The sequence below is a fragment of the Lemur catta genome, chromosome 5 (assembly GCF_020740605.2).
Source record: "Lemur catta isolate mLemCat1 chromosome 5, mLemCat1.pri, whole genome shotgun sequence".
Taxonomy (NCBI): domain Eukaryota; kingdom Metazoa; phylum Chordata; class Mammalia; order Primates; family Lemuridae; genus Lemur; species Lemur catta.
In genome coordinates, this window is record NC_059132.1 from 7164526 (window position 1) to 7192224 (window position 27699).

At 44.2% G+C, this 27699-nt stretch overlaps 2 protein-coding genes across 5 annotated transcripts in view; both read left to right on the forward strand.

Moving 5' to 3' along the window:
* Positions 1-4364: 4364 nt before the first annotated feature.
* Positions 4365-6959, forward strand: LOC123638738 (protocadherin gamma-A1-like). The gene is given in 2 exon segments (XM_045552573.1): positions 4365-5599; positions 5602-6959. Coding segments are annotated over 2 exon segments (2469 nt in total). The 5' UTR covers positions 4365-4488.
* Positions 6960-9216: 2257 nt separating this feature from the next.
* The window catches only part of LOC123637896 (protocadherin gamma-C4), a 137113-nt gene continuing 118630 nt past the window's right edge, over positions 9217-27699 (forward strand). Inside the window, exon 1 of one of the 4 annotated variants that reach the window (XM_045551042.1) lies at positions 9217-11855. In XM_045551042.1, coding sequence (XP_045406998.1) covers positions 9432-11855 — 2424 coding nt within the window. In that variant the 5' untranslated portion in view covers positions 9217-9431. Of the gene's footprint in view, positions 11856-14366; positions 16954-18970; positions 21591-23570; positions 26143-27699 lie in introns of those variants that run through there. The other 3 variants (XM_045551049.1, XM_045551045.1, XM_045551047.1) reach the window with 3 other exon arrangements.

Here is a 27699-nt window from a genome sequence, read left to right on the forward strand (position 1 = left end):
GCCAGTCCATGGCTGGAGTAAAGCAAAGCAATCTACTGGTGATTCTGATGCAGTGATCCCTGAAGGCTTTTGAGAAACACATCAAAAGGACTCTGTACGCCCTCTCTTCCACAGTCTGTTGCAGATACCTTGATCAGAAATTCAGGATGTTTAATGACCGTGAGTGAAGCGCTGCCTTTTTTCTTTCCAGCATACCTTTGTAAGCTGGAAGCAGGGATCAACCATAGCAAGGGGTGTTCAGATGATCAGCAGCAGGAAGAAGATATAAAGGAACAATTCCCACACAGTGAAGGTGCAGGAAACATTATTTCCCTTATTAATGTCTTTGTTCTGCCTAGAGAACAACATAGCAGATGTGCTACGAGATTCTGGAAGAGAAGGCCAAGAGTTTAAAGGTGGGACATCTTGCCTAAGAACTGCTTCTTGGTGACCAGTGCTGAGAAGCCATTCTTTACCACCAGCAAAGAAAGCAGAGATGAACTTGAGAATGACAGGATAGATATAGCAAATGTGCCAAAGGAATACGCTAGGCTTCTTGAATTTGAAACCACTGAAAAGTATAAATGTTCTTCATGTAAACATATTCATCCTGGATATAAAATAACACAATGGCTTTTAGTATACATTTTGTTTTGGAAATTCTGGAAAACATCTTAATAGGAGGACTGTTTACTTTTATATCTGCAGATTTGGACACTGACAATAACTCTCTACAAGTTTATCAGATTAGTTTCAATAATCTTCCCTTCCCCCAGAAGAAAAGGAGAGCACTAGAGGAGTAAATACTCTCAATTTCTGTTGAAGAAACTCTACGCCCAGCACTGTGGTGCACACCTGTAGTCCCAGTTACTCTGGAGGCTGAGGGAGGCCGAGGCAGGAGGATCGCTTAAGACCAGGAGTCGGAGGCTGCAGTGAACTATAATCATGCCACTGCACTCTAGCAGTGGGGAACAGAGTGAGACCCAGTCTCTTGTAAAAAAGGAAGAAAGAATACCCTCAACGAGGAGCAGAGCTGCCACTACTGAGTGGTGGAAAGTGGGCAGAACAGCTCAGGGCAAAATATAGGCCTTGGGTGCCAATGCCAGTCTTCGAATATTGAGTCATAACGTGTACAGCAGAGTTAGCTTGCAGAGCAGCTGCTCTCCACCTCCTCTGTATTCTTCAGGTTGCTTAGATAATATCTTTAAGGCAGAGTTCTACACTTTCCACACAATCCCACAGGGCGTATAGAATATATCTCCTGTCTAATGACAGAAATACTTGATTTTGAAAAGTAACACAGCATGGACTAGAAGAAAAGAGTGAAAGCAGTTTGAGGGCCCTTTTCAGAATCCTGATTGAAATGGAAGTTTCTTTCAGCTGAGTATCCAATCCTATTCTAGGCATGAAGTGTGATTGCAATAATCAAAACAACAAGACTGAGAGACCTGCTTAAATGGAGAGGCAAAAACAGAGAGGAATGGTCACACTGGAAAACAGTTCACCTCCAAGAATTACTATGTAATTTTTGTCAGCTACTGACACGTGGAATCTTAAACTGTGAGCAGACCCTCAAGTACGATGTCACCATCAGAGCCACCAACAAAGATGAGCTGTCCCTCTCCTCCAGTACAAGCATCACCCTACATACCATCTGCATCAACAAAAATGCTCCCATTCTGTAACAAGCATCCTATTTGTTCCAGGCAAAGGGAACACCCACCCAGTATTTCCAATGCATATTTTAGCACTTCCCACCTGGACTTAGAGTCCCACATGCCTCCTGTTTCTTCCTGACCAGCAACCTGGCACCATGGTACCATCATCTTACGCGTTAGTGAGCACAGAGTGCAGTGGTGTTCATGCAAACTGCGTTTGAGCTGATTCTGCAGGCTGGTGACCAGGGTTCAACTGCCTCAGTGTCTTCCTGAGCCTGCCTGTGATAGTGGACAACCACTAAGAAAACACAAAGAGAACACTATGCTGGAAGCTTCGGCCAGGCACAGCCCACTTTGATCCTGAATCACACACAATGCAACCCAGCTACCTGGTTACCAAAGCAGATGTCAACTGGGGCACAAAGCCTGACTGCCCTATCGTGTTTCAGGCCAGCTAACCCGGCTCCTCAACCCAGGGATACTCATGAGCTAGGTGACTGCACCATCACTGCAGAGGACAGAGATACAGCCTTCCATGGTTTGCTGGCTGCCATGGGCAATGTCGAGTTGTCATGCTGCCCTTAGTGTCTGCCCACAGTTTTCAGGCATTGCTACTGGACCTCAGCAATCACCTAGCACCTGCCACCAGGCAAGCCGAGCTGTAGTTTGACCTGGTGGTGGCCTTGGCCCTTTTTTCCATGCTATTTCTCCTCCAAATGACTATGGTCATTGCCCTGAGCCTGCAACCCTCCTCTAGCCCCATCACTTGGGGATGCTTTCAGCCTGGTCTCTGGTCCAAGCCTGGATTGGGAGTTTCCCTTGACTTGAAGGAGATCTGCCTTGTTTCTACAAATCTATTTGTGGCTTCAGATATTACAAAATCTTAGTTTCTTCAAATTAACTCAAGAAACAGCTTCCAACTGGATAGTCTCTGTAGTGCCAGCAATGAAGCCTTAAATGTTATACTGGATTCAAATGTAGTCATGTGAGTTTTAACATTTTTATTTCATACATATTATCCTTTTATAAGTCACCCCTGCTTGTTTGTTGTTGAGGGTATTTACTTATTATAATAGTTTTATGTATATATTAATTTGCCTCATTAGGTCACAGTTCCTTTGGGGAAAAGTTTGTGCCTATTAATGTATATTCTAAAAAGTTATGTTTCCTTTATGAGTCCCTTCCTTGCAATATTGAAGGAGATTTATTATATCTTTAAATTTCTACCGATGGGCTCCATATGGTTGTCTTTGAGAAACTGAGAAACCGTAGATTTAGTTATATAAAAACAGAAATTCCATTTCCAAGAACTATTCTTTTTCTTCATTTAAAAAAAACTTTTTAGACAGGATTTCCTTCTGTTGCTGGTACTCGAGTACAGTAGCATCACTATAGCTCATTGCAACCTCAAATTCCTGGGCTCAAGTGATCCTCCACACCTTGGCCTCCCAAAGTGTTAGGATTACAGGCATGAACCACCACACATGGCCTCAAGAACTCTTCTTGTGACCTTTGATTATTTCCTTCCTTTCCTCATTTTCTGAAGTTTTCTCAATCACAGTGTCCATGCGTTGTCTGCCAGTGTCTGGCTTAGTTTATTCCTGAAAATGTCAAACTCTGGAATGCAGGTAACATATAATACTTCTCTAACTTTGTGGTAAAGATAAATAAATTCCTCTAAGCCTGAGACATTTTAGTTAGTAATCTTTTACTCATACTGTAATGAGTAAAAGAAGAAAGGCAATATCCTCATCTTTCCAGTTGAAAAATACTGCTATTTAAGCAAACCAACTTCTCTTGGGGAAATATTCAGTGTGATTATAGAAGAAGACATATATATTATCCTAATATAATAGCGTGTCTAAAAATAAGGATGCAGCAGTTTTTCTTTTCACTTATGAAGACTAATATCACATCCTTTCTCTTTCTTAAATTTGAAGTCTAAATTATATAATCATGTGACTTTTTCCAATGGAACTCTAAGAGCCCAATGTTATTTTATTCAAAATATATTTATTACCTTTGGATAAATTTTAATACTTTAAAAACTCACATAATACATGAATACTTCAGAAAAAGAGGAAAAATAAAGACAAATTTAAACCATGTCCTTCAGAATCCCAAGATTTCTGATAAACATTCAAAGTATAGTGGGAAAAAATGGGACGGTCCAATTTTTAAAAGTCTAGCTTATGTTCTAAAAGTTTATTTTTTTCTCCAATTTTTTTTTCATTCTCCAGTCAAAGGGCAGCTCCTCTGCCTGTGTGCTTGGGAAATTATCAAGTGGCCAAGATACACTACAAAAAAAGCAGAGGGATGATTTTTGTCCTCTTTGTGATGTTACAGAGTCTTTTACTATTATTCCCTGAATAGCAAACAGGGAAAGCAGATAGTTTGGGATTATTGGTGTTCTCCCATATATTGCAATTTAGCAACATTTAGACAAGTTTAAGTAAATGAAAAGAGTAATTTCCCTTTTCATACATATACTATAGAATGTCTATTTCCTGGACAATAAACTAAGACTTAAGAAAAAACTGTATCAGGTTAAGAGAAGAGAAAATTTCAGTATCAATATATTCTAGGACTGCAGTAACTGGTTAGGACTCTGGGCGCCGCTGTTCACCAATCTGGATGATACAGGCAGGACGCGCACGGAGCGGGGTGGGGCGGAGGAAACACTTGTGTCTCTTAGAACCTCGATCGCCGCCAGACTGAAAACTGAGTTCGCCCAAAACCCTACTTCTGGACTACTCTTCTCTCAAAATTCTCCTGAAAATTTAGGCTCAGAAAAGCAGAGAAAGTATACCCTTGGTACTGGTCTAGGAGAAAACCACGAAGCGAGAGAGCAATGAAGATTCAGGCGAAGCTGACCTGCTGCAGCAGGCTGATGCTACTGTGCCTTTTTCTGGAGCTGCTATTGGAAGCCGAGGCCGAGAATATCCGCTACTCAGTGCCAGAAGAGACGGACAAAGGTTCTTTCGTGGGCAACATCGCCAAGGACCTAGGGCTACAACCCCAGGAGCTGGCAGATCGCGGAGTCCGCATTGTCTCTAGAGGTAAGATGCAGCTTTTTGCTCTGAACCCGAAAACTGGTAGCTTGGTCACTGCAGGCAGGATAGACCGGGAGGAGCTCTGCGCTCAGAGCACACCATGTCTTGTGAGTTTTAACATCCTTGTTGAGGATAAAATGAAGCTATTTCCTGTCGAAGTGGAAATAATTGATATTAATGACAACACTCCCCAATTTCAGTTAGAGGAACTGGAATTTAAAATGAGTGAAATAACCACTCCAGGCACCAGAATCCCTCTGCCTTTTGGGCAAGACCTCGATGTGGGTATAAACTCACTCCAGAGCTACCAACTCAGCTCCAACCCCCATTTCTCCCTGGATGTGCAACAGGGAGCTGATGGGCCCCAACACCCAGAGATGGTGCTGCAGAGTCCCCTAGACAGAGAAGAAGAGGCTGTCCACCACCTCCTTCTCACAGCCTCTGATGGAGGTGACCCAGTCCGTTCAGGGATCCTCCTAATTTGTGTTCAGGTGGTGGATGTGAATGACAACCCTCCAGCGTTTACTCAGGCACAATACCGCGTGAGTGTCCCAGAAAATGTGCCACTGGGCACTCGGCTGCTTGTGGTAAATGCCACTGACCCAGATGAGGGAGCCAATGGGGAAGTAACATACTCCTTTCACAATATAGACCACAGATTGGCCCAAATATTTCATTTAGATTCTTATACAGGAGAAATATCAAATAAAGCATCACTGGATTTTGAAGAATACAAAGTTTATTCAATGGAAGTTCAAGCTCAGGATGGTGCTGGGCTCATGGCCAGAGCTAAGGTACTGGTCAAAGTTTTGGACATAAATGATAATGCCCCCGAAGTGACCATCACCTCTGTCACAACTGCAGTTCCAGAAAACTTTCCTCCTGGGTCCATAATTGCTGTTATCAGCGTGCAGACGAAGACTCTGGGGACAATGGCCATACTACATGTTTCATTCCCAGAAATCTACCCTTTAAATTGGAAAAGTTAATTGATAATTATTACCGTTTAGTGACTGAAAGAACATTGGACCGAGAACTTACCTCTGCGTACAACATCACTGTAACAGCAACAGATCGGGGAACTCCAACCCTGTCTACCAAAACTCACATTTCCCTGCTAGTGACAGATATAAATGACAACCCCCCGACCTTCCATCAGGACTCCTATTCTGCCTACATTCCTGAAAATAACCCCAGAGGTGCCTCCATCTTCTCTGTGAGGGCCCACGACCGGGACAGCAATGAGAATGCACAAGTCACTTACTCCCTGGCAGAGGACACCATTCAGGGGGCGCCCCTGTCCTCCTACCTCTCTATCAACTCTGACACTGGGGTCCTGTACGCACTACGATCCTTCGACTATGAGCAGTTCCGGGACTTGCAATTCAGAGTCACGGCACGTGACAACGGGAATCCTCCACTCAGCAGCAACGTGTCGCTGAGCCTATTCGTGCTGGACCAGAACGACAACGCTCCGGAGATACTGTACCCTGCCCTCCCCACTGACGGTTCCACTGGTGTGGAGCTGGCGCCCCGCTCCGCAGAACCCGGCTACCTGGTGACCAAGGTAGTGGCGGTGGACAGAGACTCAGGCCAGAATGCCTGGCTGTCCTACCGCCTGCTCAAAGCCAGCGAGCCAGGGCTCTTCTCAGTGGGGCTGCACACAGGCGAGGTGCGCACAGCGCGGGCCCTGCTGGACAGAGATGCACTCAAGCAGAGCCTCGTGGTGGCTGTCCAGGACCACGGCCAGCCCCCTCTCTCAGCCACCGTCACACTCACCGTGGCCGTCGCTGACAGTATCCCTGAAGTCCTGGCCGACCTGGGCAGCATCAAGACTGCTGCTGATCCCTACAATTCAGGCCTCACGCTGTACCTGGTGGTGGCAGTGGCCGCGGTCTCCTGTGTCTTCCTCGCTTTCATTATCGTGCTCCTGGCGCTCAGGCTGTGGCGCTGGCACAAGTCACGCCTGCTTCAGGCTGCGGGAGGTGGATTGGCAGGTGTGCCTGCCTCACATTTCATGGGCGTGGACGGGGTGCGGGCTTTCCTGCAGACCTATTCCCACGAGGTCTCCCTCACCGCAGACTCGCGGAAGAGCCACCTGATCTTCCCCCAGCCCAACTATGCCGACACACTCATCAGCCAGGAGAGCTGTGAGAAAAAGGATATTCTATCAGCACCCCAGTCTTTACTTGAAGACAAACAGGAAACATTTTCTCAGGTAAACTTTTGTAGAGAATTTATAAGCTATCTAGATAAAAATAATTTATGATTTTACTTATGTGCTTTCAATCTTTACTACAAACAATTCTTCTTACCCATATATCCTTGTAGATTTCTATTACAAGTCCTGGAAAATCAAGATTAAGTGGGTCTACATGTTTGTATCCAGGTACATTTATAATTGTTCTTACACTGAAAAGGAGACTGTGATCATAATGTAGGTGGTTGGGTTGAGGAGTATGTATGAGGTGCTATCTCTCTTTTTTGGAAAGGGCAAGGGCACTGGATTAGAAACAAGACAGTCTAACTTCTAACATTTTCTTGCTTGCTTCTGACCAAATTGTTTCATTGTTCTGAGTTTACCATAATCTTATCTGAAAGGAAGTTTTCTATTCCCAGAAACTGTTAAAAATGTTACCAATCCCTCACCAAACCCCAGTTCCCCTCATAACCACAGTTTTCTTTTCCCATTCCTCTTCCCATGTGGCTTTTAGTATGTTGGTTATATATTTAATAACAGAGGGCCGGCCGTGGTGGCTCACACCTGTAATCCTAGCACTCTGGGAGGCCAAGGTGGGTGGATCGTTTGAACTCAGGAGATCGAGATCAGCCTGAGCAAGAGTGAAACCCCATCTCTACTAAAAAATAGAAAGAAATTAGCTGTACAACTAAAACTATATATAGAAAAAATTAGGCAGGCATGTGGCACATGCTTGTAGTCCCAGCTACTTGGGAAGCTGAGGCAGGAGGATTGCTTGAGCCCAGGAGTTTGAGGTTGCTGTGAGCTAGGCTGATGCCATGGCACTCTAGCCCTGGCAACAGACCAAGACTCTGTGTCAAAATAAATAAATAATAAAAAAAAACAGAGAACAATAAACTCACTAATATTGAGTGTAACTGGGATCATTTTTGTTTTGACTTGGAAGTGATTGTGTACTAATTGAGCCTTATATTTAATGGTATCTCATCTCTCAGGTACTGTAATTCTTTATTATATATAAAGGCATTTGATAAGGGAAAATTTGTCAGAGACAAGGTATTTCATTGTGTTTATTACTATTACATAATTCTCTATGGGGTAAAATTGGAACTCACTGTGGGAATAATATGTCATAATATCTTTACTTGTAAGTAAATAATAAAGTATAAACAGAGGAAAATTAAAGACAGATTTCCTTTTAGTGTATGGAGTAACTCCACAAGAATAAATGCCTTATACATAGATATGTAATGCATCATGATTGAAATGACACATATATTGTATTTATATTTCTGTGCTTGGAAACATCCAGGAAAAGGGATTCTGGAACATAAAGCAAATGTTTGTCTCTACTAGTTTCAGTTGCGGTTTTAAAAAAGTATCCTCACACTCTAGATTTAGACAAAGTGAGCTTCTTTCAGTATCCTGAAGGTCTGTGATTTACCTTTCACATCTAGGCAGTGCCATGCTGTTCTCTCTCATATCCAAGCCTTTTCCCTTATCCACTCCTCTTGTGTTTCCTGGAAAGCCTTTGCTAGCTTCCAAGGCCAAAATGAAGTCCCTCCCATCCCCCTCGGCTTCTCTCATTATGGTAGTTATAGTTATCTCAATGTACTGTAATTCCCTGTTTGCTTTTATACACTTATTAACTCTGCAAAGGAACTGGCTGTGTCTATATTGTTCACCTTAAATCCCCAAAGAACATATTGTCTGAACCCAATTATGGGTTTGTTTAATGAATATTAAATAACAAATAACAGATATTGAAACTAAGATGTCAGGCCATCGAGAAAAAATTTCAAAAATGTAACCTATAAATATGGCCGATGCTGTGTGTTTCTCTTTTTTCCTTTTTCTCATTTCAGCTCTCAAAGAGCTGAGAGTATAGAGAGGGAAAGGCGGAAGTGAAGGTGTATGCATTAACAAATAACTGATAAATGTAGAAAGTACAATGACAAACACATATTCAAGGTTTGATGGTGGAAGAGCAAGTGGTAATTGTGGCTTTTAACAGTTCTATGTGGGTCCTCAGGGTCAGTCCTTTGTAACTGTGTATTTCTTAACTGAACATCAAAATGTAACTTAACGAGTAACTCCACCATGTTTGAAGCAATATTGGTTATCTTTAAGCATTCAGGTTAGTGCATGGATTCCCAAGGAAGATTACTTGAAGTCACACTGTTAATATTAATATGTTTATCTTAATTCAATTATGTGGAGTCAACACCAGTTCCACCATTACCCCTGACAAAAAGGATTTCAGGTGTTGGGAAACTTAGAGGGTGCAGTAAACGGTTAGGCCTCTGAGCGTCGCTGTTGACCACTCAAGAAGGAAAACGCAACTGGCGAGCTAGTCCACCATTTCCTTGCTCCTAAAACGCAAAGATCCAGCAAATCAGACTCAGAAGATCCGGAGCTCTTCTCAAGGCGACCAGCTCCGTGACCTATGAATTAGGCCCATGAAAGACTAAGCTTCTTGAGAAAACAAGATTGGAGTCCGTCGTGGGAAATTGGAATAGAAGATAATTCACCAAAAAGGAAATGACCAATTGCCTGAGATTCCTAAACCTCAGAGGACTGGCTCTGCTGTGCGCGTTCCTGGGGACGCTGTGCAAAACAGGAACTGGGCAGATCCGCTACTCCGTGCCGGAGGAGCTGGAGAAAGGCTCCTTCGTGGGCAACATCGCCAAGGACCTGGGACTGGAGCCCCGTGACCTGGCAGAACGCGGTGTCCGCATCGTCTCCAGAGGTAGGACACAGCTTTTCTCTCTGAACCTGCGAAGCGGCAGCTTAGTCACTGCGGACAGGATAGACCGGGAGGAGCTCTGTGCTCAGAACGCGCGGTGTCTGGTAAAATTTAACATCCTAGTTGAGGATAAATTGAAAATTTTTGAAGTAGAAATAGAAGTTAAAGATATTAATGATAATGCTCCTAATTTTCTAACAGAGGAATTGGAAGTAAAAATTAGTGAATTAACAGTTCCTGGAACCCGATTTCCACTCAAAACTGCATTTGACCCAGATGTGGGCACGAACTCTCTGCAGAACTACAAGCTTAGCCCCAATGACTACTTCTCCCTGGCTGTGAACAGCGTCTCTGATGGGGCCAGTTACCCAGAGCTGGTGCTGGAGCGGGCCCTGGACCGTGAGAAAAAGGAAGTTCACCAGCTTGTCCTCACTGCCTCTGATGGTGGTGACCCTGTCCACTCTGGCAACTTATGCATCCAAGTGATAGTTCTGGATGCAAACGACAACCCTCCAGTGTTTACTCAGCCTGAGTACCGTGTAAGTGTTTGGGAAAATGCACAGGTGGGCACCCGACTGCTCACTGTGAATGCTACTGACCCTGATGAGGGATTCAACGCTCAAGTGTCCTATATGCTAGATAAAATGCCTGGGAAAATCGCTCAGATTTTCAATCTCAACTCAGTGACTGGAGACATATCGATATTAAAAAGTCTAGATTATGAGGATGCTATGTTCTATGAAATTAAAATTGAAGCACATGATGGACCAGGTCTTTTTTCAAGAGCCAAGATTCTAGTCACAGTTCTGGATGTGAATGACAATGCCCCAGAAGTTACAATCACTTCTGTCACAGGCTCAGTCCCAGAAGAGGCTACCGCTGGAAGAGAAATTGCTCTTATCAATGTTCATGACCGCGATTCTGAGCAGAATGGGCAGGTTACAGTTTTTGTCCTAGGAAATCTGCCATTTAATTTAGAAAGATCAATAGACCAATATTACCGCCTAGTGACAGCCAGATCCCTGGACCGTGAACAGGTTTCAGAATATAACATCAGTCTCAGAGCCACGGATGGTGGAAGTCCACCTCTATCCACAGAAACTCACATCCCCCTGCACGTGACAGACGTCAATGACAACCCACCTACCTTCCCTCATTCCTTCTACTCCGCCTACATTCCAGAAAACAACCCCAGAGGAGCCTCCATCTTCTCCGTGACCGCCCAGGACCCAGACAGTGACAGCAATGCCCGCATCACTTATGCATTGACCGAGGACACCCTCGAGGGGGCGCCTCTCTCCTCCTATGTCTCCATCAACTCCAACACTGGAGTCTTGTATGCGCTGCGCTCCTTCGACTACGAGCAGTTTAGAGACCTGCAGCTACTGGTGACAGCCAGCGATGGCGGGAACCCGCCGCTAAGCAGCAACGTGTCGCTGGGTCTGTTCGTGCTGGATCAGAATGACAACACGCCCGAGATATTGTACCCCGCCCTCCCCACAGACGGTTCCACCGGCGTGGAGCTGGCTCCCCGCTCTGCAGAGCCAGGCTATCTGGTAACCAAGGTAGTGGCGGTGGACAGAGATTCGGGCCAGAACGCCTGGCTGTCCTACCGCCTGCTCAAAGCCAGCGAGCCAGGGCTCTTCGCAGTGGGGCTGCACACAGGCGAGGTGCGCACAGCGAGGGCCCTGCTGGACAGAGATGCGCTCAAGCAGAGCCTCGTGGTGGCTGTCCAGGACCACGGCCAGCCCCCTCTCTCAGCCACTGTCACACTCACCGTGGCTGTGGCTGACAGTATCCCTGAAGTCCTGGCCGACCTGGGCAGCATCAAGATCCCTGTAGACCCCAACGATTCGGGCCTCACGCTTTACTTGGTGGTGGCGGTGGCCGCCATCTCCTGCATCTTCCTCGCGTTTGTCATCGTGCTCCTGGCGCTCAGGCTGCGGCGCTGGCACAAATCACGCCTGCTCCAGGGTTCCGGAGACGTGCTGGCGGGTGTGCCCGCCTCACATTTCGTGGGCGTGGACGGGGTGCGGGCTTTCCTGCAGACCTATTCCCACGAAGTCTCCCTCACCGCGGACTCGCGGAAGAGCCACCTGATCTTTCCCCAGCCCAACTATGCGGACACCCTCATCAGCCAGGAGAGCTGTGAGAAAAGTGAGCCTCTGCTGGTATCTCAAGATTTACTTGAAACAAAAGGAGACCCCAAGCTACTTCAGGTGAGTTTATGTTTTTCTTTGAATATTATAAAGAACAATTATGCCAATGCGGTTATTATACAGCTTTAACACACATGTACTTGAGAAATAAGGCAATGAGGTAGTCATTAGCCCTGTTGTCTAAATATTTACCCCTCTTTCCTCTGGGCCTATGATAGGACTGAACTTCCTGGCCTCCTTATGGCTGAGCAAGCCCAGGCAACTAGTTGTGGCCAATAGCACCTTGCAAGTGGAAGTAAGGTCTTTCAATTCCTGGAGGAAACTCTAATTGCCATTGAGAGAATTTCCAGATTTGTAAGTTACTATTTGAAATTGTGACTGCTCCTTCTACCTTGGTCCTTGAGTAACTATGATAAGAGAAGAGCCATGTTGTCGACCCAACATGATCTTTATACTTGTAATAAATAGGGCTTTTTCATTTTAAATCCCTGTGTTTTGAAGTTTGTCACTCTAGCCTACCTAGGTTATTCTGACTGATACATACAAGATATACATATGATGTTTTATGCTCCCATAAAATTATGTTTGACTCCTATACTCTTTTCAAATCAATGACACAAAATGGTAGGATAAAAAATGTAGAGAGTGATCAAATAGCTTTACCAGTAATGCCTATTATGTATGCCTAAATTGTATGTGCATGTGTGTGTGTATTCATATTGATTTCAGCCTTTTGCCTGAAGGTGAGAAGTTCACTTATCTAAACTGTCATGAACCTGGGAGTGGTATTTCTTGCCCTTTGAGAAGGATATAAAAAAATGTAGGGGGATATGTCTCAGCTTCTATGGGAGATTTCCAGACCATCCACTCCAACAATGGAATAGAAGTCTTGATCATGTTCTACAACTTTCTTTGGCCAGAAAGCCTTGGCTTATTCTGAAATTTATGAAATTATTTTCACTTGTGAAGTCACATAAGAATGTCATCTAACATTAGATTAAAATATATTTCATTAGGCACAGATCTCTCCTTTAATATATTAGGAAGAGGCATGTTCAAATGTGTGAGACAACTGGGCCAAAGTGCAATAACTGTAAACAGGGAATTCTCACTCCCTGAATTCTCGCTCAAACATGCAAATACATCACAGAATTTAAAAAGGCACATAACCTTTGACAGACCTTTTTTAGAAAAAAAAACATATATAAAATTATTATCACTTTCCTTGTAAGAGAAAAAAATATTAAACGGCTAGTGCCAGGGGAAATTTAGGTGCTTAAAGAGAATTTTTATAGACTTCCATAGGAAACATAGCCTGCATATGTGTCATGAAAATACACTGAGAGAACAAAGGTAGTACAATTTCCAACCACTAGTAAGGATAATGAAAGGTCTCAGACATCCCATTTTCATTAAAAGTGTTTTCTCCTGCCTGAATGATGGGCAAGAATTCATTACAAGAGAAAGGGAGGAGAAGTTTACAATTTTAAAAGTGGAAAGTATAAAGACATTAAGCAGGGAAGACAAAGAAAAGGGTGTCTCAGGAAAATGGATAATGGTGTATTTTGACTGCAGTATGAATATGGGTGAGCACCACAAAATAATAGAATTGTTGGGTTGGCATCTAATTTGGTAGTGCATTTGAAATAAGGGGATTTTTCTAATGAGTTTTTTTCTTGTCTGAGCCCAAGATCAGTTCAAGCAGTACAGGATAAATTCCAGAATGGCGTGTCTAAGGACACTTAATGCCTCTCTCCAAGATTTACCAGTGATCAAGTCAAATTCATTTTATTCATTAATGGTATAAATTGGCTGGAGCTGAGAATTGAGATTATAGTGTATTGTATATATGTTCATACAAAAAGGAAGCACTAGTTGCACAAAGAAATAAATATGTCTTATACAGAGTCAGCTTTATAAAGCCAAGTATGTATGCCAAAATATTGAATTAGTCACTTTAACAAAATACCAGGCTCTGCTGTACTTAACTGGGAAGATTATCTATGCTTTATAAAGAAGAGCAGTGTATTAAAATAATTTTAAGGCCTCAACTCACTCTCTTTTGCAAAGACTATATCATTGAAAAGTATTGTCACTGAAGTGATAAAGTATATAGGGAGAGAGATAAAATACTAAATAATGGAAGTTATTCCAATGAATTTGAAAAGAAAGGTAAGAATCATAGTCCACTAAAAATGTGGGTTAAAATCCATTCATTTATAGGGATACACTAGTCATGCCAGAGTTTATAAATATGGTGAAATCACTGGAGATATTTTTGCCCCAAAACCTAAAAACAAAAAAAAGGCTGTATGCCTTGTGAACTTTTTAAAAATGAAAAAAGAAGAATATAAAATGATAAATATACTTATAAGATGATGACAGAGTAGAAAATATCAAATTTAAAGGGAAAGTGTGAATATTTGGTTCTTTCTAGCAAAGGAAAAGACAAGGTACACTTTAAGGATAAATAGCCGGGCAATGTGCAGTACGGCAAGACAACCTCTGGGCGCCGCTGTTGACCAAAGGGAAGAGAGGGGCTCTTGATTCTGCAGTAGCGGCAGGCAGAGTGCTTGCCTGCTTTGCCCGGCACACATCAGAGAGCAGACGCTGCTCCTGTGCACCCTCAGTGCTTAACAAATAAGTCCTACCCTCAAATCGCAGAAGTCCAGGGTGCTGTCATTGATTTTTAAAAAACACCTCAGAGAAACCTTGAAAAGAAGATTCCCGGAGAGTTCATGAAATGCAGAGGAGCGCCAGAGAAGCTAAAACGATGAAAAGTGAGGTACTGTTTCCCTTCCTGGTGTCTTTGTTCTGCGGGGCCATCTCCCAGCAGATTCGCTATACGATTCCGGAGGAGCTAGCCAAGGGCTCTCGGGTGGGGAACCTCGCCAAGGATCTGGGGCTCAGCGTCCAGGAGTTGCCAGCTCGAAAATTGCGGGTTAGTGCAGAGGATTATTTCAACGTTAGTGCGGAGAGTGGAGATTTGTTAGTGAGCGGTAGGATAGATCGAGAGAAGATATGTGGAAGGAAAACTGAGTGTGTACTAGACTTCGAAACAGTCGCTGAAAACCCAATGAATGTTTTCCATGTGATTGTTGCAATCCAAGATATTAACGACAATGCACCACGTTTCATGGCAAAAGGCATTGATTTAGAAATTTGTGAATCAGCCTTACCGGGAGTAAAATTCCCTCTGGATTCTGCACAAGATGCAGATGTAGAAAGTAATTCAGTAAAGACATACACCATCAACCCCAATCAATATTTCTCTCTGTCGACAAAAGAAAGTCCTGATGGAAATAAATACCCAGAATTACTGTTGGAAAATCCTCTAGACAGGGAATATCAGAGCCACCATCACTTAATCCTGACCGCCACAGATGGCGGGGCCCCTCCTCTGAGTGGCACCACCCAGATCAGAATCCAAGTCACTGACGCCAACGATAATGCTCCCCGGTTCAGCCAGGATGTATACAGAGTCAGCCTCCAAGAAAACGTGCCCTGGGGAACCTTTGTGCTGCGGGTGATGGCAACAGACCAGGACGAGGGCATTAATGCAGAGATCACCTACGCCTTCCTCAATTCCCCGACAAGTACCAGCCTCTTCTTCAATCTCAATCCCAACACGGGGGACATCACAACCAATGGTACATTGGACTTTGAAGAGGCAAGTAACTATGTGTTGGGTGTAGAAGCCAAGGACGGAGGAGTGCACACGGCTCATTGTAATGTTCAGATTGAAATTGTTGATGAGAATGACAATGCCCCAGAGGTGACTTTCATGTCCTTTTCTAACCAGATTCCAGAGGACTCAGACCTAGGAACTGTAATAGCTCTCATAAAAGTGCGAGACAAGGATTCTGGCCAAAATGGTCTGGTGACGTGCTATATACAGGAAGAAGTCCCCTTCAAATTAGAATCCACCTCCAAGAATTATTACAAGCTGGTGATTGACAGGGTCCTAAACCGGGAGCAGACCGAATACTACAACATCACCATCATAGCCACCGACAGGGGCAAGCCATCCCTTTCCTCCAGAACCAGCGTCACACTGTACATCTCTGACGTCAATGACAACGCACCTGTTTTCCTCCAGGCCTCCTACGTTGTCCACGTGGCAGAGAACAACCCTCCAGGAGCCTCAATCGTTCAAGTCAGCGCCTCCGACCCGGATTTGGGACCCAATGGCAGCGTCTCCTACTCCATCGTGGCTAGCGATTTGGGGCCACAGGAGCTATTGTCGTATGTGTCAGTGAGCGCGCAGAGCGGGGTGGTGTTCGCGCAGCGCGCTTTCGACCACGAGCAGCGTCGCGCCTTTGAGCTGACGCTGCAGGCCCGCGACCAGGGCTCGCCCGCGCTCAGCGCCAACGTGAGCCTGCGCGTGCTGGTGGGCGACCGCAACGACAACGCGCCGCGGGTGCTGTATCCCGCGCTGGAGCCTGACGGCTCGGCGCTCTTCGATATGGTACCACGTGCCGCGGAGCCCGGCTACCTGGTCACCAAGGTGGTGGCAGTGGACGCCGACTCAGGACACAACGCCTGGCTGTCCTACCACGTGTTGCAGGCCAGCGAGCCTGGGCTCTTCAGCGTGGGGCTGCGCACGGGCGAGGTGCGCACAGCGCGTGCCTTGGGCGACAGGGACGCTGCCCGCCAGCGCCTGCTGGTCGCTGTGCGTGATGGTGGACAGCCGCCCCTCTCCGCCACTGCCACGCTACACCTGATCTTCGCAGATAGTCTGCAAGAGGTACTGCCGGACCTCAGCGACCGCCCAGCGCCCTCTGACCCCCAAGCTGAGCTGCAGTTTTACCTGGTAGTGGCCTTGGCCTTGATCTCTGTGCTTTTCTTCCTGGCGGTGATTCTTGCCATTGCTCTGCGCCTGCGACGCTCTTCCAGTCCAGCTGCCTGGGGCTGCTTTCAGCCTGGTCTCAGCTCCAAGTCTGGACCTGGGGTTCTCCCCAATTACAGCGAGGGAACATTGCCCTATGCCTACAATCTGTGCGTTGCCTCACAATCAGCTAAGACAGAGTTCAATTTTCTCAACGTGACTCCGGAAATGGCTCCCCCTCAGGATCTCCTGAGTGACGATCCTTCTATGGTTGTATGTGCCAGTAATGAAGACCCCAAAATAGCTTACGACTCTTCCTTTTCCTCTCACGTGAGTCTCTGCAAATCTATTTAAATTTTATATGTTGCATTTGCTTCTCAGTCGTGCATTATTAATTTTGGCCATCTTTCATTGTTCTAGCGATGGTATCTAGTGGGGGAGGGGTGTATTGGATGAGTGGAGATTGGTTTCTTGGGTGCTCAACAGTCTTGGTAATTACCAGACTATTGATTTTCAGGTTGGCATTTCTGTATGGTTACCAAATCTTGCTAAATGGACCTGTTTCCTGGATGTCACCACCTTTGTTAATAGCAATGCCCCATTTTAGTTGATGTGTGATAGTATTTTTTTAAGTTATGTTATGCTTAGCTCTTTATAAATGTATGGACAGTTCTTTCTGCCTAAGCTAAAGTTTATGTGCATCTGCACCAATTATATTCTAGTTGTTTACCTTTTTACAGTAATGTATATATTTAACACAGCTTTCCAATAATTAAGACTCTTAACACTTCATCTTATCACAAGTAGCAAATATTGTCAAATTTTACATTTGCATCACTGACTTTGGGTCAATATTATTCTCACTTTATAATTTTTTCAAGGATGTCTCATAATTTTCTTACCCATTTCTTAATCATTCATTTTTATGTTCTTTCTACTTTGACACTATTATAATAAGAAATGTAATGAACATTTTGTTTATAAAACATTTTCCATATTTCTTAATGTTTCTTTAGAATAGTTTTCCAAGAAGTGAGTTAAATCTATAAACATTTTAAGATTTTTTTAATGCACATTGTCAAGTTCATTTCTAAAACATATCATTTTATTTTCCAATCCCCGGCAACTGGTGAGTCTTTTAGGATTGGGAGAAACACCTTTTATCTACTCTTTCACAGTCTAAAGATTTTTAAATTATGTATAGTTAAGGGAATTTTGTATGAGTCATTTCTAAATGCTAATTATTGAGTGAGGAATAATCTAAAGAACTGGTGACTTCACTGCTTTTTCTAAAATTTTCTCAGGTTAGTAAATTATTTTAAGTATAGAATAAGAAAGCTATGGAACATGCAATGATAATGCATCTATAATTACTAAGTATTTCCTTTTACTGGCTATTTCTAAAATCAAAGCTAAAATAAACTTAGAAATACTGGTAAAATAATAGCAGACATGTCATATGTGAAAAAAATCACTGAAATATTACCTACTGTTTACAGTCTGATTTGTCTGTCTTTTTATCTCTATTATTTATTTTTAAGATAAGAGTTATTTACCCATAGTGTTCGGCTTTTCATTTGCATTGATAATTCATTCATGAAACATTGAAAAAATATTTGTTGAGTGCCTACTGTATGAAAGGTGCCATTCTAAAGATTGAGTATGCACTATGAGCAAGATAGTCACAGCCATAACTTGTGGCCTATAATCAATCTACTTTTAAATTAATGAACAAATTCTGTTCCCAAACCTATTATATTTGTCAAGCCCATTTGCACCAGGGTAAGACTATCTCTTAAGCGTAGGTACTTTCTTGCAAGGGAATGAAAAGCTACTCTGGGTTCTAAAGGGTCAATACATGTGGGTAAACTTGTTTCTGCATAAGTTGGGACTAAAGCCAGACCTCCAAGCTTCCAGTTCACTGTCTTTTCACCTATATCTTTCCTCCATTCTTCAAGTCTGCCCTTGTTTTTAAGAAGAATAAATATGTCCCTCACACAATACACTGTACTGAGAGTGGGATATGTGGACGAACATTGCAAAAACTGAAAAGAGGTAGAAAACATTCTTAGCAAAAAAAATTAAAAATCATGTTATTTTCTCTGAAAAAATAAATAACTTTATATAATTTATTGTAAAGGAAGCTTTGGGTCATTCTGGGATTTTAATTGCAAATCAAACAATAGGAATTTGACTTTTATTCTCTTGGGAGAAATAGGATTAAAAATTGAAAGGATGTGTAAAAGTGATACTTTATATAGTGAGAATAAATTGCAGTAGCAGGTTTGGACTCTGGGTGTCGCTGTTCACCAATAGGGCGAAAAAAAGACAAGCAGAAATGTAATGCGAACCACAAGATTTCTGCAGCACAAAGCACTTGTTCCGGGGCTTTAGGAAAGCTTCTACCTGGGCCCCGAGAGCTCCAACACCCAGCGATGAAAGCAGTTTAAAAGCAGTTTATTTTGGACTCCGAAGATCCTAGGGCTCCTCAGGGCACCACAGAGGGAAAACCGAAGCGCACGCTCTTCCGTGGCGGGGCTGTGATGGCGGCTCCTTCTTATCGCCCAGACTGCAGCCGGCTGCTCAAGATCTGCCTTCTCCTCGGGGCCTTGTGGGAAATCCAGGCTGAACAGATCCGCTACTCGGTGCCCGAGGAGCTGGACAAAGGCTCTGCGGTGGGCAACATCGCCAAGGACTTGGGCCTGGAGCCCCGAGAGCTGGCGGAGCGCGGCGTCCGCATCATCTCCAGAGGTAGGACCCAGCTCTTTGCTCTGAACCCACGAAGCGGCAGCTTGGTCACCGCGGGCAGGATAGACCGGGAGGAGCTTTGTAACCGATCTCCAAAGTGTATGGCAAACCTAGAGATTCTCCTAGAGGATAAAGTAAAGATTTTTGCAGTAGAAGTGGAAATAATCGATGTTAATGATAACGCGCCCACCTTTGGAACGGAGCAGAGAGAAATAAAAGTCGCTGAAAGTGAAAATCCTGGGACCAGATTTCCTCTTCCTGAAGCTTTTGATCTGGATGTAGGTGTAAATTCCCTGCAGGGTTATAAGCTCAGCCCAAATGGTCACTTCTCCCTGGACGTGCAAATCGGAGCCGATGGGATTAAGTACCCGGAGCTGGTGTTGGAGCGGGCCCTAGATCGCGAGGAAGAGGCAGTTCACCACCTGGTCCTCACCGCCTTCGACGGTGGCGACCCAGTTCGCTCTGGCACTGTCAGAATTCACATAACACTTGTGGATATCAACGATAACGCTCCGGTATTCACTCAGCCCGAGTACCACGTAAGTGTTCGTGAGAACGTGCCTGTGGGCAGCCGGCTACTCACTGTAAAAGCCACCGATCCAGATGAAGGAGCCAATGGAGAAGTGACATATTCTTTCCGGAAAGTAGGAGACAAAATATCCCAGCTATTCCAGTTGAATTCTCTGAGTGGGGACATAACAATATTGGAGAATCTAGATTATGAAGACTCTGGATTCTATGACATAGATGTAGAAGCCCATGATGGACCTGGTCTCCGAGCCAGAAGTAAGGTACTGGTGACAGTTCTGGATGTAAATGACAACACTCCAGAAATCACAGTTACATCCCTCACCAGCTCAATCCAAGAAACTTCTCCCCCAGGTACAGTAATTGCACTTTTCAATGTGCAAGATAGTGACTCAGGAGAGAATGGTCTCATCATGTGTTCTATTCCAGATAGTCTACCATTCACACTTGAAAAGACCTATGGAAATTATCATCGGTTGTTGACACACAGAACTCTGGACAGAGAAGAAGTCTCAGAATATAACATCACGATAACTGCCACTGACAAGGGAACTCCACCACTGTCTACAGAGACTCACATCTCGCTACACGTGGGAGACATCAATGACAACCCACCCATTTTTCCTCAAGCCTCCTACTCTGCCTACATTCCAGAAAACAACGCCAGAGGAACCCCCATTTTATCTATTACAGCCAGGGACCCCGACAGTGGTGAGAACTCCCGAATCTCCTACTCCCTGGCTGAAGATACTTTCCAGGGTGTGCCCCTGTCCTCCTACATCTCCATCAACTCCAACACTGGCGTCTTGTATGCACTGCGCTCCTTTGACTATGAGCAGTTTAGAGACCTGCAGCTACAAGTGACAGCCAGTGACAGTGGGAACCCTCCACTCAGCAGCAATGTGTCACTGAGCCTGTTCATACTGGACCAAAATGATAACTCCCCTGAGATCTTGTATCCTGCCCTCCCCACCGATGGTTCCACTGGTGTGGAGCTGGCACCCCGCTCTGCAGAGCCTGGCTACCTGGTGACCAAGGTAGTGGCAGTGGACAGAGACTCAGGCCAGAATGCCTGGCTGTCCTACCGCCTGCTCAAGGCCAGTGAGCCAGGGCTCTTCTCAGTGGGGCTGCACACAGGTGAGGTGCGCACGGCACGGGCCCTGCTGGACCGAGACTCACTCAAGCAGAGCCTTGTGGTGGGTGTCCAGGATCATGGCCAGCCCCCTCTCTCAGCCACTGTCACACTCACCGTGGCTGTGGCTGACAGTATTCCTGAGGTCCTGGCTGACCTGGGCAGCATCAAGACTGCTGCTGATCCCTATGATTCAGGCCTCACGCTGTACCTGGTGGTGGCAGTGGCCTCAGTATCCTGCATCTTTCTTGCCTTTGTCATCGTGCTGCTGGCACTCAGGCTGCGGCGCTGGCACAAATCACGCCTGCTTCAGGCTTCAGGAGATGGATTGGCAGGCCTACCTGTCTCGCATGTTGTGGGTGTGGACGGGGTGCGGGCTTTCCTACAGAGCTATTCCCATGAGGTCTGCCTCACCACTGACTCCCGGAATGGTCAACTGATCTTCCCCCAGCCCAACTACGCAGACACGCTGATCAGCCAAGAGAGCTGTGAAAAAAGTGAACCTCTTCTGATAACTCAGGATTTACTTGAAACAAAAGGAGATGCTAATCTTCTTCAGGTGAGCCAATCATATAATCATTCTTACTACACTGAAACATAGGCAAAGAGCCTTGTAAATGTTTCCAATTATATAAGAGATGTAATATATCAAATAAAGGTACTTCTAGGGTCAATAATGATCAATAACTAACTCCTATGCAAAAAGTTATTTGTTTATTATAATTTTTAGTCTTCATTCAGTTGTAGTTTCAGCAGAAATTTCTTAGTTTTATCCCTCGACCACCTCACTTTTTTCAATGTCATTGTCCCTTAGGCATTACTGAAAGGATGGATTAGAACTGTGAAATAGAAAGCAATTGTGTAAATTTACATTTATAGCATTCTTTTTCATGAAGCTGTTGTTGAATCTGGACTCAGTATTTTTAAATTCCCTCTTTTCCCACTCTATCATGTTTTGCTTGAAGTTTAATTTTCTTTCCTTGAAAGGGTGTTTCCATTATAATTAGACAATAGTGATTTATGGATTGTGGGGAACATGTTTAACTTTTGGTATAACTTTAACAGGGATATTGTCTCAATTGACCAGTATATCTCAAATATTTTGTTGCCGTTCTGAGATGCACCAGCAATGACTATGTGTGATTCCTTCAGTGCACTTCTATGATTATCAAAATATTGCCCATTTTATTTCACTTATATTTAAGTAAATCATATGAATAATTTTAATAATTTCTAAATTGTCTGGTTTGGCATCACTATTAAGACCCTTCTTGATTGCTAAGGAAAAAAATCTTTTGAAGTCTTTCCATTTTTTATCATGTTAGCCTCTTACAAAGATTGGATAACTTGGATTCTGTACTGATATGATTCATGCTACTTAGTAAACTGGCCTCATCCCTGTCCCTGAAAATTGCATTCATATAGCTGTTCTTGTGTGACTATGGGATGATGTGATATGGGAGAAAATATTTTATTTGTAAGGAATATGCAGCACTATTGTTCTTTGGCCTTCATTCAGTTCTGTGAATTAATTCAGAATTCATGAATGCCAATGGCTACACAAATCTGTGTATTTTGATAACTGAAAGTTGTAGCAATAGATTGTGGGATATGCCTTCATTCAACTTAAGAAGGAGAGTTTTAGTTTCTACATTGTTTTGTATTCATAGGAAGTTGTGGTGTAATACATAGTAAACTGGACTATGACATGATACAATTAGCCAGCTTGTGGGGAGGAAAGAGGAAATAACAAGTGAACATTGAGAGATAACTCATATCTGAGGAGAGATTATTTAAAATACTGAAGCCCTAAAGTATAATTTGGAAATGTTCAGTTGGCCTGACCCTGGGTCAAATATATTCAGATGGTGTTAGGAATACATTCCACAATCAAAGTGGTACATATTTTAATGCCTAGGAAAGCAATAATTTACCTAGTATCACATGGGAAATATGTTTTTGTTTGAATAGGAACTATGTTTCTTTTAGAAAATAATATTTCTGATTAAACAAATCATTATGCTATATCCCTATGACGGACTGCTATGTAGCTGTAAGTAATAAATGGAAAACTTGGCCAGGGCAGTGGCAAGCGCCAGTAGTCCCAACTGCTGATATGAAACGATCTTCAAGACATAATGAATGAAAAAATCAAGGTGCAGAACATGGTATATTGTATGCTTACATTTGGGTAGAAAAGGGGGGAAGAACATTTGTAAAAATCTGCTGCACTCTACAAAATATACGTCTGGGAGGATATACCAGAAGCAACACTTATTTCTCATGAGAGAAATGTTATCGAAAGCAGGGATGAGAGGGTGAACCTATGAATTTGGGATAATTTTAATATGTTACTTACTTTAAAACAAACAAATACTCTTTATAAATCGAAAAAAAAAGAAAGAAAAAACAGTTCTTTGCAAACATTTACAAGCCATTGGTGCAGTTTCATAAGAAAACCTCTGGGCGTCGCTGTAGGTCAAAAGAACTGAGAGAAAATATCAGAGACGCATTTGGGAGGCTCTTAGAAGGTAACTTCCTGCTCAAACTAACCACACAGAGGAGACCAGTACAGATTCGGACCAGAAAAGAAAAGCAGGAAAAGCGACCCTAGGCGGGATTCTGCCACCCACGGAGGGTTTATTTTTCCTACTGGCAAAGGAGCGGGGGAGCGCGGAGGGAGATAGAGGATGAGGCGGCGCGGGCGGCGGTGCTGGGCGGCGCCCTGGCTGCAGGTACTGTTGCCCTTCGCGCTGTCTTTGTTCCGCGGGGCCCTCCCAGACCAGATCCGCTATGCAATTCCCGAGGAGCTGGCCAAGAACTCGGTGGTGGGAAACCTCGCTAAGGATCTGGGGCTCGCTGTCCCGGACTTGCCGGTCCGGAAGCTGCGGGTTAGCGCGGAGAAGGAATACTTCACTGTAAACCCAAAGAGCGGGGACTTACTTGTGGGTGACAGAATAGACCGAGAGCAGATTTGCGGGAAGCAGCCTCTGTGTATTCTGGATTTCGATACTGTCGCTGAAAACCCGCTAAATATTTTCCATGTAGCAGTAACTGTGCAGGATATAAATGACAACACTCCGCTATTCAAACAGAGTAAAATTGATTTAAAAATTGGAGAATCCACTAAGGCAGGTACAACATTTCCACTAGATCCAGCCCTGGATTCAGATGTTGGTCCCAATTCACTGCAAAGATACCACCTTAATGACAATGAGTACTTTGATCTCGCCGAGAAACAGACTCCAGATGGACGTAAATACCCTGAGTTGATTTTGAAACATTCTCTGGACAGAGAAGAGCATAATTTCCATCAATTAGTCCTCACAGCTGTGGACGGGGGGGACCCACCTCAAAGTGGAACCACCCAAATACGAATCCAAGTCACCGATGCCAACGATAACCCTCCAGTGTTCAGCCATGACGTATACAGGGTCACCCTGCGGGAGGACGTGCCCCCAGGTTTCTCTGTGCTTCGAGTAATGGCCACCGACCTGGACGAGGGATCCAACGCAGAGATCACCTACTCCTTTCATAATGTGGACGAACAAGTGGGACACCTTTTCAATTTAGATAAAACAACAGGAGAAATCACAACAAAAAATGCTTTGGATTTTGAAGTTGCTAATAGTTACACTCTGAGTGTAGAAGCAAAAGATCCTGGAGATCTAGCAGCCCATTGCAGTATTCAAATCGAGATTATTGATGAGAACGATTGTGCACCAGAAGTGATTGTGACTTCAGTATTTACTCCCCTACCAGAGGATTCACCTCCAGGAACAGTGATAGCTTTGATAAAAACAAGAGACAGAGACTCTGGAGAAAATGGAGAAGTTTACTGCCGCATCTTGGGAAACGCCAAGTTTGTATTGAAGTCTTCCTCAAAGAACTATTACAAGCTAGTGACAGACAGGGCTCTGGATAGGGAGGAGATCCCAGAATACAATGTCACCATCACAGCCACCGATAGGGGCAATCCGCCTCTCTCCTCCAGCATAAGCGTCACTCTGCTCATCTCTGACATCAACGATAATGCCCCAGTTTTCCACCAGAGTTCCTACTTGGTCCACGTAGCAGAGAACAACCCTCCAGGAGCTTCAATTGCTCAAGTCAGCGCCTCCGACCCGGATTTAGGACCCAATGGCAGCGTCTCCTACTCCATCGTGGCTAGCGATTTGGGGCCACAGGAGCTATTGTCATACGTGTCAGTGAGCGCGCAGAGTGGGGTGGTGTTCGCGCAGCGCGCTTTCGACCACGAGCAGCGTCGCGCCTTTGAGCTGACGCTGCAGGCCCGCGACCAGGGCTCGCCCGCGCTCAGCGCCAACGTGAGCCTGCGCGTGCTGGTGGGCGACCGCAACGACAACGCGCCGCGGGTGCTGTATCCCGCGCTGGAGCCTGACGGCTCGGCGCTCTTCGATATGGTACCACGTGCCGCGGAGCCCGGCTACCTGGTCACCAAGGTGGTGGCAGTGGACGCCGACTCAGGACACAACGCCTGGCTGTCCTACCACGTGCTGCAGGCCAGCGAGCCTGGGCTCTTCAGCGTGGGGCTGCGCACGGGCGAGGTGCGCACAGCGCGTGCCTTGGGCGACAGGGACGCTGCCCGCCAGCGCCTGCTGGTCGCTGTGCGTGACAGTGGACAGCCGCCCCTCTCCGCCACCGCCACGCTGCACCTGATCTTCGCAGATAGTCTGCAAGAGGTACTGCCGGACCTCAGCGACCGCCCAGCGCCCTCTGACCCCCAAGCTGAGCTGCAGTTTTACCTGGTAGTGGCCTTGGCCTTGATCTCTGTGCTTTTCTTCCTGGCGGTGATTCTTGCCATTGCTCTGCGCCTGCGACGCTCTTCCAGTTCAGCCGCCTGGGGCTGCTTTCAGCCTGGTCTCAGCTCCAAGTCTGGACCTGGTGTTCTCTCCAACTGCAGTGAGGGAACATTGCCCTATGCCTACAATCTGTGCGTTGCCTCACAATCAGCTAAGACAGAGTTCAATTTTCTCAACGTGACTCCGGAAATGGCTCCCCCTCAGGATCTCCTCTGTGACCCTGCCTCTTGGGGACCAAGTACAAATCATGAAGACACTGGGGTTCCATTTGCCTCTGATACTATTTTAAAGGTGAGTTTTAATTCAATTCATTTATTTTCACAAATCACCTAAGTTGGGTAGGAGGCTCCGTTGCATAATGTGTTGTCTTGTGAGTCAGGTTTGGGCAGTGTTCTGCTTTAATTACCTTAATCTCGTCTAACCAAATCTTAAATATGAGTTTTCTATTTGAAGTGTGAGAGTGATTTGTTCATAACTACAGGCCTTTACCACATGAAATACCATACTGTACTTCTTCTTTCTTATCTTTACATTCCTTCCCTCTGGAGGTTTGTGACTATTGGGACTTTAAGGAATTTGTTTCACCTTCAGGATCTTTATTACTCAATTTTACTTCCTCTTAGAATCACAGTACTGGGGAGTAAAGAGAGTCTTCATCTTACTAGTTTGTAGAAATTGGGAACCAAAGAAAGGAAGGGTTTTAACCAATGTCATGTTTGTTTAACCACAGTGCTTGGATAGGACATTTTTCCAGCTTAAAGACCAACACTTTCAGTATTTTTACAAGCTAAACATCTTGGGATCCCAGAAGTATTTTAAAGGATGGGCAATGTTTGTGGTCTGAGCTCTAACATACATATTAACAAATTGCTCTTGAGAAAATTTGCACATTGAGAAAAACTTTGCAACCTAGTCACATCATTTTCTACCAAATATTGCTTAAAATTTTATGGTTTTGAATTGCCTAATTATAGAATATCTTCATTTTCTTAGTTTTCTATGAAGGTTTCTAAGTAAAGTTGCTTCTCTTGTACTCCGCTCAAATGTCCATGTTTTTCAGTCATGAGGTTTTTTGTTTTCTGTTACCACATAAAAGTGATAACATTAAATATCTGTCTCAACATAGAAAGGGCACTCACTGCTGCTTGCTGGGCATGCTTTCCTGCATGGATGATGATCTACAGCCCTGTCCTCCACAGTCCCTATACTGACTGTTACCAAGAGCCCATCACTGTAAAATATCTGACTGCAATTATTTGAACATAGTAACAGGAAAATATAAACAATGTATGGTTAACCCAACTCAAACTCTTAGTCTGAAATAGTGCAGATACTTTCTCGAAGACAGACTTTCTTTCTGCTTAGGACAGCTAACATAACTTCCATAAATCAATAGGCCTTTTTGGAAAGGTGCATTGAGAGCTGGGTTTGTTTCCTTGGCATTCTTATGTACAAATAAGCATGGTTTCAAAAATGCATCCTAATAAAAAGATTAAATCCTGAATCTCACAAAGTTAAGAATTTCAAGTCCTAATTTAATGGACAAAATATAGATAAGAGGTAAATAAAGGACATAGGCTCAATGGCACATTAAATAAAACTTTTCTAAGGAAGTAAAATGAATCTAATAATTATATTGATTTCAGGGGTTTGTGGAAGCCTTTGCTATTCAGAATTAAAGCTTAATTAACTATTATAAACAATGTCATGCAGTAATACAATAAGGATATGGCAAAATTATTAGAAACAAACATATAATTGAACTTACAAGAAATAAAAATAGAATTGGTGTAGTAACTGGTTAGGACTCTGAGCGTCGCTGTTCACCCAAGTGGGAAAGAAGCTGTC